This window comes from Dermochelys coriacea, chromosome 7, assembly GCF_009764565.3.
Source record: "Dermochelys coriacea isolate rDerCor1 chromosome 7, rDerCor1.pri.v4, whole genome shotgun sequence".
Classification (NCBI taxonomy): Eukaryota; Metazoa; Chordata; order Testudines; family Dermochelyidae; genus Dermochelys; species Dermochelys coriacea.
In genome coordinates this window covers 73507786-73520571 of record NC_050074.1, presented here as the reverse complement: position 1 = coordinate 73520571, position 12786 = coordinate 73507786, and the positions used below count along the sequence as shown (strand labels likewise).

The 12786-nt window shown below is 43.9% G+C and overlaps 2 protein-coding genes across 3 annotated transcripts in view; one reads left to right on the top strand and one right to left on the bottom strand.

Moving 5' to 3' along the window:
- WAPL (WAPL cohesin release factor) overlaps positions 1 to 2708 on the bottom strand; it is a 128270-nt gene extending 125562 nt beyond the window's left edge. For both annotated transcript variants that reach the window (XM_038408495.2, XM_043519476.1), the window contains exon 1: positions 2575 to 2708. The gene's annotated coding sequence lies outside the window, so the exon portion shown is untranslated. The remainder of the gene's footprint in view (positions 1 to 2574) is intronic.
- Positions 372 to 12379, top strand: LOC122461138 (WAS/WASL-interacting protein family member 1-like). Its single transcript, XM_043519366.1, has 4 exons — positions 372 to 386; positions 2095 to 3055; positions 5099 to 5190; positions 11624 to 12379. The coding sequence occupies exons 1-2, from the start codon at positions 372 to 374 to the stop codon at positions 3037 to 3039; spliced, it is 960 nt and encodes a 319-aa protein (XP_043375301.1). The 3' UTR covers positions 3040 to 3055; positions 5099 to 5190; positions 11624 to 12379.
- Positions 12380 to 12786: the final 407 nt, after the last annotated feature.

Here is a 12786-nt window from a genome sequence, read left to right as displayed (position 1 = left end):
AGGTGAGGTCCCAGATGGGCAAAAAGAGTACCTATCTTTGGGGGGGGGGAGAGGGGGGGAGGAGGAAAGGACCCAGGGAATTATAGACAAGTCAGCCTAAATTTCTAAACCTGGAAAGATATTGGAACAAGTTATTAAACAAGCAATTTGTAAGCACCTCAAGGATAACAGGGTTATAAGTAATAGCCAGTATGGATTTGTCAAGAACAAATCATGCCAAACCAATCTAATTTCCTTCCTTGACAGGGTTCCTGGCCTGGTGAAGGGGGGGAGGGGGGATGTAACAGACATGATATACTTGGATTTTAGTAAGGCTTCTGACATATTCCCACAGGACATTCTCATACGCAAACTAGAGAAATGTGGACGAGATGAAATACCATGAGGTGGGTGCACAACGGATTGAAGGCCCATACTCCAGCAGTAGTTATCAATGGTTGGGTGTCACACAGAAGATGTGCCTATTGGGGTCGCACAGGGGTCTGACCTGAATTCTGATATTCATATTTTCAATAATTACTTGATAATGGCATGTGTGGAGCATATGCTTATAAAATCTGAGGATGATGCCAAGTTGGGAGGCGTGGCAAGCATTCTGGAGGACAGCATTAGAATTCAAAATAACCTTGACAAATTGGAGAATTGCTCTGAATTCAACAAGATGAAATTCAGTAAATTCCATATAGTGCAGAGTAATCCCACACGAAGGAAAAATCAAATGCACAAATACAAAATGGGGAATAATTGGCCAGATGACAGTAATTCTAAAAAGAATCAGTTGGTTATACTGGTTAAACTGAACATGAGCCAACAATGTGATGCAGTTGCAGGGAAGGCAAATAGCATTGTGGGGTGTATTAACAGGAACATAAGACACAGAAGGTAACTGTCCCATTCGGCACTGGTGAGGCCTCTGTAGGAGTACTGAGTCCAGTTTTGGTCACCACGCTTTAAGAAAGATGTGGACAAATTGGAGAGAGACTGAGGGGGAACATCGTAACAGTTTCACATATGTAAAGGGCTGTTATAAAAGGACGGTGATCAGTTGTTCTCCATATCCACTGCAGATAGGAAAGAATCAATGGGCTTACTCTGCAACAAGGGATCTAGATGTTAGAAAAAGCCATCTAACCATAAGGATAATTAAGTTCTGGAACAGGTTACCAGGAGAAGTTTTGGAATCCCCATCACTGGAGGTTTTTAAGAACACGTCGGACAAACACCTATGAGGGATGGTCTAGGTATGCTTGGTCCTGTCTCAACACAGGAAAATGAACTAGATGACCTCTCAAGGTCCCTTACAGCCTAAATGTTCTCGCTATCTGATATGTAAGAGTAGTTGAAACAGCTTAGCCACATCCACAATGGCCAGTGAACAAAGTTTAAAAAAAACAAAACAAAAAAAACTACAATCACAGGTTAAATGGAAACATGTTTGAACAATTCTTTACCTCTCTGTTTCACTGCTGCTCTTATTTTAATTTGAAGAGGAAGACAGGTAAAAACAAACAAATACCTTGTCTATATTTTAACATTATTAAAAACCTAAAACATTTATTTTCCCTATACACACTGTTTACTTTTAGATTTTCTAAGCCTGGGCACTGATTTAATGGATCACGTTATATTTTGTTAGAGTAAATTTCAACTGAAGTCCATCTTCAGGTCTGCAAACAGATATGGAGGGGCAAATGCTATGGGGGACAGGATGTATCACCGATATTTTTTTTTTATTTAAAAATATGGAAAATTTCCATTGATCTTAGGTAAAAATCTGTTCCTATAAATCCTAAATTGGGGTACAAAGTTGCCTTGAGAAGAATTTTCCTTTCTTTTGTTATTTTAACTACTGTTTTCTGAAAAGCTAAGGCCCAACCAGACCTGACTGACTGTCAGTTTTAAAGGAGGAAAGTAGCCCACTTCTCTTTACTTTCTACCCATCGTTTCCCTTCCATAATCAAAGGGAAGAAAAATAGTTTAAACAGGAGACATAGGAAGCTGATGAAATCCTAGGGGAGACACCATCATCCTATGCCTTCATATAGACTCAATGTGTGATGCGGTGTCCCTCCCTTCCCTGCCCTCGCACTTCAGGCCCTTCCACCTCCAAGCAGTAAGAACCGAAGTAGCTACCCGGAGCGTTTAGTGACGAAGGAGGCTCCCACCCAGCGAACAGGAAGCAGCAAGCTCCGCACCCAACCCGGATTAAGCGCCACCTGCTCCTCTGCACACCAGACAGCAGCGCCTGAAGCCAACCTCCGAGCTACCGGGGGAGGTGGAGAAAGTTCCCTCAACTCCCCTTCCCCCCTCCCCGCAAACTTCCGGGCCCGGCTCGCAGGGAGCTGCGTTGAGCGAAAGTTCCCTCCCCCCCCGCGCCCGGACTTCCTAGGCCGCTGGAACTTTCCAGCCTCCTCCGCACTCGAGGTTCGGCCCCTCCCCATAGAGAACAGGAGGCACGGGGTGGGGGGCAGGCGCGCTGGAAGGAGCAACAGGGCCTTTTCCCAGGGCTGGAGGCCTCACAGGCCTAGGGAGCCGGGGAGCCGCCCCGGTCTCTCCCTGCCGCTCGGTACCTACCTCAGTCTCACCCAGGGAGGAAGGAGGCGGCGGGGGACCCCTCTCCTGCTCTCGGCACTTTCCGAACTCGCCCCCGAGAACGCGGCTACCTGGGCTTCCTCGGCCCCGAGTCTCCGCCCGCGGACACGCTCGCCAACGCGACTCCTCCGCGTCCCTCCCCCCCCGCGGAGCCTCCCTCGCCGGGGTGGGGGGTGGGCGCTGGCGCTAGGACCCCCGGCGCCGCCTCCTCCGGCGCCGCTTTCTCCGCACCAGGATTATCGCTTCTCTTTGAACAGGGCCCTGGACCATCTCTCCGCCATTTGCCCCCCGCTCCTTCCGTCACTGCGCTTCCCACACTCGGCCGCCTCCCCGCAGCCAATCACATCTCGCCTTACTCAACCGACCCGCACGCCGCGGCGCATGCGCCCCGAAAGGGCGCTGGGACGTCACAGCGCACGCGCGCTCGGGGCATGCTGGGACCTGTAGTTTTATAGATTGCTGGGTGAGTTGCGGAATCTCTTCCTACCCCCCCACAAGTCTCCTATGCCTTTTTCCCTTGTCGTGGGGAGAGCTGGAGGACTGTGCAATGCTCCTATCGATGCTGCCCAAGTCCATCTGTGTGCATGCTGCCGCTCTGGGCATTGCATCAGGCTAAAAGGGGGAGCGGGAGCGTGCTGTGACGCGGCAGGGCTGCTCGATGGCTGGTGACATTGCAGTATGCAAGCGTGTTGTTTGCTTGCTTGGTTGGTTGGTTTGTTTCTGGAGAGTGGGCGACGTTTTAGTGAGACGCTGCTTGTGACTTATCCAGTCTCAAGGTTCAATGCGGTAGAGACTCATGTCTGGATTGCCTGCCCATGGCAGTTATTTAGCACTGAGGATTGCAATACAAAGTTCTCAACCCACTGGGTTGAACAGCTGAAACTCAAGTTCCTTCCTTCTCTGAAGGCCTTGGAGTGGTTTGGAGCATCCTACTAATGCTTCGCTTAGATTCTGCTCAAGTTTGTGACGTTTGTAAAAGCAACAAGTTCCAGTGTGCAGCTCTGCTGCATTGGCTTGATATTAAAGGGACTTAGACAAGTTAAAAATCATATGTTTGGGCTACGAGTAAGTAATAATACATGGCTCTTAGATGGTCCTTTTCATCAGTAGATTTGAGAGTGCTTTACAAAGGAGGTAAGTACTATCCCCCACATGAAGAAACTGAGCACAGGGAGGTGAAGTGACTTATCCAAGACTACCCAGCAGACAAGTGGTACAGTTGGGAATAGAGTCCCAGGCCAGTGGCCTATCCAGTAGGTCAGTGGTTCTCAACCAGGTACATGTAGGATTGTCAGGCGTCCCATTTTCAATCAGAACGCCCGGTCGAAAAGTGACCCGGGCAGCTCCGGTCAGCACTGCCAACCAGACCACTAAAAGTCCTGTTGGGGGCCTGGGGCTAAGGCAGGCTTCCTGCCTTCCCTAGCTCTGCACAGCTCCTGGAAGCAGCCACCAGTTCCCTGCAGCACCTAGACGCATGGGTGGCCAGGGAGGCTCTGCACGCTGCCCCTGCCGAAAGGGCCAGCTCCACAGCTCCCATTGGCCAGAAACCATGATGAATGGGAGCTGCGGGGGCAGTGCCTGCAGATGCGAAAGCAGCATGCGGAGCTTCCCTGCCCAGCTGTGCACCTAGGGGCTGCAGAGACCTGGCCGCCAATTCCTGGGAGCCGCACTAAGCACCTCTGGGACTCTGTGCCCCCTCCTGCACCCCAAACCCCTGCCACACCAAAACTCCCTCCTGAAGCCCCCCCCCCAACACCCCAAACCCCTTGTCCCCAGAGCCCAAACCCCCAGGTGAAACCCTCACCCTCCTCCGCACCCCTGCCCAGCCCAGAGTCCCCTCCCGCACCCAAACTCCTTCCCAGAGCTCACCCCCAACACCCTGCCCCCTCCTGTATCCCAAACCCCTCATCCCTAGCCGCATCCCCAGCGAAAGAATGAATCACAGAATACCGGGGTTGGAAGGGACCTTAGGAGGTCATCTAATGCAAGCTCCTGCTCAAAGCAGGATCAATCCCCAAATGGTCCCCTCAAGGATTGAACTCAACCCTGGGTTTAGCAGGCCAATGCTCAAAGCACTGAGCTATCCTCCCACCCCCATTTATAGGTATAAATGACCACAACCTTTTTATTTAAATGCCTTATAGTGATAAAGAGTTCAATCTATTTGGCTTAACAAAAAAGGTTATGGGATGACTTGATTACAGTCTGCAAGTATCTACATGGGCAAAAATATTTAATAATGGGCTCTTCAATCTAGTTAAGAAAGGTATAACATGATCCAATGGCTGGAAGCTCAAGCTAGACAAACTCAGACTGGAAATAAGGTGCAATTTTTTTTGACTGTGAGAGTAATCAATGTATACAAGTTTGTGATGGATTCTCCATTGCTGACAATTTTTAAATCCAAACTCAATGTTTGTTTGACTCCAATCTTTCCTATTTCCTTCATATATAGAGCTTGATCTTGTATTACCTGGAAGTAGTGGACTTTTCTTTTATGATTTAGCTGTAGGACCAAGTCAGTGCCACAACCAAACCAACCTGGAAGGTCCAGAGATGTAACCCGACTGAGTAGAAACTATCCTAAAGCCAGACTGGGTAGGTGGTCTATGACAATATCTGACCTATAATTAATTTTAGAGACTGTTGAATGAGCTTTCTTTAAATACTAACGATGAGTAATTAAAGTTAGTTTTATAACTGTATTTGATCATTATTTGATCTAGTACTTATCAGGAGTGGAAGGACACAGTATAGGTATAGGTTTCAGAGTAGCAGCCGTGTTAGTCTGTATTCGCAAAAAGAAAAGGAGTACTTGTGGCACCTTAGAGACTAACAAATTTATTAGAGCGTAAGATTTCATGAGCTACAGCTCACTTCATCGGTTGGTTCTTTATGAGAGTATCTAGTTTTGAGAGCTCATTCTTAATCTTTCCCTGTTTGCTGTAGAGGATGTTGATCAGGTGGTTCCGCAGTTTCTTTGAGAGTGTGTGGCACAAGCTGTCAGCATAGTCTGTGTGGTATGTAGATTGTAATGGATTTTTTACCTTCAGTCCTTTCGGTATGATGTCCATCTGTTTGCATTTGGAGAGGAAGATGATGTCTGTCTGTATCTGTACGAGTTTTTTCATGAAGTTGACAGATTTCCACTCTATACGGCTAAATTCAGTGCCTTGCATAATGACAGGTTTTCAGAGTAGCAGCCGTGTTAGTCTGTATTCGCAAAAAGAAAAGGAGTACTTGTGGCACCTTAGAGACTAACAAATTTATTAGAGCATAAGCTTTCGTGAGCTACAGCTCACTTCATCGGTTGGTCCTTTATGAGAGTATCCAGTTTTGAGAGCTCATTCTTAATCTTTCTCTGTTTGCTGTAGAGGATGTTGATCAGGTGGTTCTGTTACAATCTACATACCACACAGACTTTGCTGACAGCTTGTGCCACACACTCTCAAAGAAACTGCGGAACCACCTGATCAACATCTTCTCCAGCAAACAGGGAAAGATTAAGAATGAGCTCTCAAAACTGGATACTCTCATAAAGAACCAACCGATGAAGTGAGCTGTAGCTCACGAAAGCTTATGCTCTAATAAATTTGTTAGTCTCTAAGGTGCCACAAATACTCCTTTTCTTTTTGAGTCTAGGTATAAGTACCAAATAACAAATTACTCCTTGATCTTGTAATGAGCTCTATGCAGGAGGAGACTGCTACCTCCACTGCAGATTCTCCTTGACTGTCATCTGGCTCCAAACAGGCTTAGCAGGTATTGTAGCATCAGGGCCTTACTTCTCTGAGCCAGAAGATGTAAGGAAAATATTCAGAGTACTAGAGATGATGCTGCCTAGGAAGCTGTTGTATGTCTGAAACCAAAGGTAGTAATTCTGGAGTCTCTTAGAAAGTGGTACGGGAGAAGAATTACAGATATAAGGAAGGTGATTGGCTATAAAATGTTTTAAAACAACCCCCTTTTTAAAGCTGCCATGTACTTGAGACCCTGTGAACTATGTCCATTTTTCCAATGGCATTTCTAGTCTCAGAAATCCCACACTTTGCATTCTAAGGCATCACAGCTTCATTATCTTGGCAGGCATTCACATGACTGATGGAGGATAAGTTTAGACTAAAATAAGATGACTGCCTTTTTTTTTTTTAAGACATTCAGCAGATAAAGATAGGGCTAACTAATTAAAATAAGTTATCATTAAAGAACTGTAAAGTTTTTTTAAGAGTCAGGGTAAAATTTTCAAAAGCATCCAGTGACTCACTGACTTCCCATGGGACTTAAGTGCCAAGTTCATAAAGTTACTTTGGGTAACATTTTCAGATGTGCCAAAGTAACATAGGTCTGAACATACTAACCCATAATGTTTGTGTTGTATCTGGCTAGTCTCAAAGAGGTGGGTACAAGCAGAAGGAAAATATGAACTCTATTATATCTACTTTCTTTGGCAGTGAGAGGGAAAAGGGCCAGGATTTAACATATATCTTACTCCTTCTGCAATCAGTGGAGCTCCATGGCTGAAAGTAGTTGTCTCTCTTTATTATAAGACATCTTGGCATTGAGTTTCCCCTCTATGAGAAAATGGATGTGCGGCAGGGAGCTCCTCCTGGCTCTTCCTCCATCAGAGGATCAGATGCTTTTCTTGGAAGGCCAGCAAATGGTCTCTGTGTCACCCCCATGCTAAACTAGTGTCTCTAATGGTTATCATAAAGACAGAAACTAATGAAGAGAGAAGCTCCAATGTGGCTAATCCACCCCTGGCACTCTCCAAAGGTCTTCAAACTCTGTGCCAAGATGTTTGCTCTGGGGTGCAATATGGTCTGTACAAAAATAAAATACAGCTGTTTCCAAATGTGGAGCCATTAACATAAGCTGAAAAGAGATCTTGTTTCAGTTTAAACTTTCCTCCAAAAAAAGAGGGAGGCAGTGCTGCTCTGTTGCTGGACAACAGCAGGGAGTTTTTTGGGGCGGGGAAAGATGGAGACCAAATATGCTTTTGGTCGCCATCAAGGATACATCGTTTGTAGATGTGTCTAGTAGTCAGAACTTGCATGTGACAGATAACAGCTGCTACTTCACAAGAGTGACAATTTAGGGGAGAGCAGATGATTATGTACAATTGTTCCCAAACTTTCTGGCTAGTAAGCAGAGTGCAGATTTAACTAGGGTTGGATAACCAGATGTCTCCTAGTTTGCTGACTGTGAGCCCCAGAAATCCTACCATATTGTCTAAAACTTCAGTATTAGTAGCATGAACAACTCCATATACACCCCCCAAAAAACCCTTCAAGGCAGGCATTCCCTCTGTGGTGAGGGACAAAAAATTACTCAGAAGACATTTCTCATTATTCCCAGTAGGTCAAACCTGTCAGCTCCCATTGGTTCAGAGAGACCCTGTAACTTCAGTCTCCCTCTCCTTTCTGTGTTTTTTTCCTCTCCACTGTTCATCTCTTATTCAGTCTCCAGCTTCCTATGAACTTCCCCTCTGTGTTCTCCCCAAAAGGGATTGGGAATGGGGGAGGTTGGAAGGTCCTGTTGCTCTCACTTCACTCCCAATTTTCGCTCCCAACAATCTTCAGGGTCCAGTTAGAACTAGCTGAAAAAACAGGTAAAAAAATTCTATCAATTAAAAAAAAATCTTTTTTCTTTCTTTCTTTTTGACCAGCTCTAGTTCCAGCATTCTACCTCTTCTCCTGTGATCGGCATAATCCAAAACCCAGGGAAATCCTGGCCCCATTGAAGTCAATGAGAGTTCTACCATTGACACTCTCTCTCTCGCGCTCTCTCTCTCTCTCTCTGAAACAGTGTTGAAAATAGAGATGCCCTGTCTATGCTAGCATATTCATGACTTTCGGAACCAGTTGGGGGTCTTGTTTTCAGCAACAATTGAATTTCCTATTGTCTGCAGTTCTTAATAATGTGTTAGTTACTCTAGTTGAAAACATGCTAGAATAACAGGATCAAGCAGAGTGATACTTAAATGGACAGCAGAATATTACAGTATGATTTGTGGATGCTGCAACCCAACATATGAAAAAGGTTGATTTCTGGGAAGAAAGCAGTGGCATTATGGAGAATTCTGCATATCGCCTTTGACTAAACCCCAGGAAAAGGGACTAACTGGGGTTTGAAAAGAGAGAGCTTGATACAGTTTTTGACCATGTACAGCCTGGTGTAGCTATTTCAGCATGTGAAAGAGCTGCTCTGAGGCACTAACAACATAATACAGTAAAGCTTAATAATGTAATGCTTAAAATAAAGCATCACTGACTGGAATAAAGCATGAGTTACAGGGAACACAGCATGTGGCTACATCGCTGTGATAAATAAGTGATTCAAATCATGGCACTACTGAGTCAGATCCAGGCATCAAGCAGAGAAATATTGTGTTCCTCCACCTTCTTTCTGCAGCCTGCACACTCATCTGTTGCAAGAGTGCCAATGGCAGCATCCTTTCCATTAAAGAAAAGCCCCTGGAAATACTGGTTCTACTAGATGAGCCAACAGCAGTTGGCTAACATTGCTATTGGGCATCAGATGTTTGTTCAGAACAGTCTTTTTCTAGGAGTTCAAGTCTACTGGAAAAACTAGGTGTCAAATCCTAGTGGAGAGAAGACACTGGTAGTTTTGATCTCAAAACACATCATTGAGGTCAACACTATACCCCACCTGGGGTTTACCTCAACTTACTGCAGTGAGATTTTACAGCAGTTAGTTATCTTGATGTAAAAATCACATCTATTTTTTCAGTGAAGACATAGGTTCCCTTAAGTGTGGTCCTTCCAGGTTAGGGTTTAGGCTATTTAGCAGGGTAAAAGGGGAGATTTCTCTGTATATGTTGTGGAGTTAATAGAGGACTACGGTCTCTGATATAATCTGTTGCTGTTTATCAGAAATAAATTTACTCTTAAAAACTCTTAGTATTCCTCTACAAGTGTGTGAGTCGGCAGGGGGAAGCAGGTTTTGGCACTACTGAAATTCAGTCTTCACTGAGTCAATCCTTAATGCAAGCCTCAGAGATACATTTTCATATAAAGTTGAAAACAATATAGTGCACATGCAATAAGCAATTGCTTTTTAAACTTCATTCTTGTAATGAGCTAGCTGTGGTGTGTGTACCACTGCCTTGTTCTATTCTTCCACCTGTAATGAGGGAGCTGGACATGATGTTACTGACTGGATACTGCTGTGTGTATTCCCTGTGTTTCCTTCTCTTTTTAATTAGAATGTATGTGTGTGGCACATGCTAAACAATGTAGTTCTTTGTATCCTTTGTCCGCTAGCATGGGTTATGTGTGTACATCTAGAGAGATACATGCCATATTCATTCAATTTCATGCTGTTTTTCATAAAATTCTGTCTTTTCCTTTGCATTTCTTCAGTATTTGCTTTTTCCTAAAAACTGTGCCAACTCGCAGTTCCTGAACAGTTGTCTCCCAACAGTTAGAAAACATTTGACCATAACTTGACTCGACATAGTGCAACAGAATTACTCCATTTAGAGCAATAAATATGCTTCTGCAGGGGTGTGTGTGAAGTAACAAGTGGCAATGATATAAACTATAGCTAGAAAAGCAGTCCAGAAGCAGTTGAAATATGAAGTGTTGAGGGTAGTTCGATGGCTTTGTGCCTCAGCCTCATGGCAAAATTAATCCACCAACTATCAAATTAAGCTGATAAAATGAAAATTAAAAAATAATTGCATCAAGATTTTCCTGCAATGAGGGAAGAGGCAGCAGAACAGAGCATGAACATTAGTGAGTGTCTTCATTGATGCCAGGCTAGAAAATAGGCCGAAACAAATTATACATCTGGCTGTTTCACCCTTCATCCTAATTACAATGCCATTGCCACAAAGAAAGCTGCAACCTGTGCTGCATATTGCACAAGTGCCTAGTCAACATAGCATGTTGGTGCCAATTCTACAGTCACTCTGAATTTAACAAGGTTCACTGTCAATGCTCTTACCAACAGTGTATATATTGGTCAAAGATCATCCCATTGTGTGCAGTATAAATATCCACTAATGGGTGCTGGCCGAATAATTTAGAATTGTATTGGAAGAGGATGGCAAAAGGTCAAAAAACAACCTGAAAGGATGAGATCACCATGTATTGATTGGCTGCTTTGACTTTCCAAACAAGCGAACCATTACTGGAGCAAGCTGCTTTCAGAGATGAAAGAACAGACAATGCATGTGATGGGTATCCTAATGGTATATTGTACACCTGAAATATTGCAATGGCCTGATCACACTTCAGATTTTCTAGTGTGTCTGTAATTCTGAATGCATGACACACATGGACCTATAACAATAAAGCAAAACGTTGTTCACATTATAGTCATGTATACATAAACATTTTGAAAGGGCTTGTGGGGATTGTACAGTGCAAAGAATAAATATACTCAAACCAATGTAACCAACTAACATCTACTTGGTTATCTTCACAAAGTATAGACTTTTCACTTGTCTGAAGAACCATAATCAGACCTGTTCCAGGAAGTGTTTAGGATACTGAACTTCCCTTTCTCTTCTGTCCTTCCATCTACAGTATGTTAACCTCCTTGAATGACATAAAAGGTCTGTACAAAAGGACCCCAAGGTTTTGCTTGGTGTTTGCTGTTGGAAAATTCTGTATGACACATCGCTAGAATACAGGGTCACAGCCACTCTTTTGATAATCATAGTTAAACATCAAAAGGGCAGTGAAGGAACTTAATTTATTTGAACAAGGAAAAGGTATTGCCCCATGTTCTTCCACAGTGTAGGCCCCAACAGTATTCAGCAAATTGAGATTAATGTTCTCCTTTTTATTTCTACATATGATCCAAGATGTGAGACCAATCAAATACGTCCAGCTATTTATTAAAGACATATCTCTATGAAAAAAGTACAATTAAGTTTTCCATGCCCTTCTTTTCAGGGTATTTTAGTTTTATTCTTTTAAAAATAAGTAACTTCTAATCTTTGGGAAATTTAGCACCTGACATCCTTGGAAAATAGGCATTTTCTGTTTATTCCCACAACCAGGTGCAGCAGCGATGCCAAGAGTGGAAGCTTTACTCTCAAAATTTTATCTGTGGCCTCTAAGGATCAGCTCTCTGCTCCATTTCGTCTTTGGCCTCTCTGCTGAAACTTTCAACCTGGGTACCAATGGACATGAAGGTTTTGGGTTGCGGTTTGTTTTGTTTTTAATATGTAAACACCTGACAATTGTGTGTTTAGATTGGTCAGTGGTTCTCAACCAGCGGTCCGGTGCCCCCTGGGGGGCCATGAGCAGGTTTCGGATGGCCGCCAACCAGGGCCAGCATTACACTTGCTGGGGCCTACAGTAGAAAGCCAAAGCCTCACCACATGGGGCTGAAGCCCAGGGCCTTGAGCCCCGCCACCCGGGGCCGGAGCCGAAGCATGAACAGTGTAGCTTCGTGGGGCCTCTGTGGCATGGGGTTCCAGGCAACTGCCCTACTTGCTACCCCCTAATGCTAGCCCTGGCTTTTATACACAGAAAACCAGTAGATTTGTAAACTTGTTAAAACTTCCTAAACAAAGATATAGATTTTTTTAAAAAAAAAATCAGTGATTTGGAAGGCCGGAGGTTCTGGTTCTTAATTTTTTCTAGTGTATCTTCTATATCTTGATATACAAAGTTGCCCAGATGTTTCCCTATAAAATAAAGGGGCAACTGGCTTGAAATTTGTGTTTTTTGGGTAATAATAACAGGTTTCAGAGTAGCAGCCGTGTTAGTCTATATTCGCAAAAAAGAAAAGGACTACTTGTGGCACCTTAGAAACTAACAAATTTATTTGAGCATAAGCTTTCGTGAGCTCGCAAAAGCTTATGTTCAAATAAATTTGTTAGCTCACGAAAGCTTATGCTCAAATCAATTTGTTAGTCTCTAAGGTGCCACAAGTACTCCTTTTTTTTTTTTTTTTTTTTTGTTTGGTAATAATATCCTCTTCGGGCCTGCAGTGACAGCTAGTGGTAAGTAAGGAGCATAGCAGACATTTCCTGAAAGTATAGAGCCTTTAATTCATGTGTCTCTGCCCTTTGGATCATTAACAAACTTACTGTGACAGGTTTCAGAGTAGCAGCCATGTTAGTCTGTATCTGCAAAAAAGTAGTGTGCAAAAAGAACAGGAGTACTTGTGGCACCTTAGAGACTAACAAATTTATTAGAGCATAAGCTTTCGTGG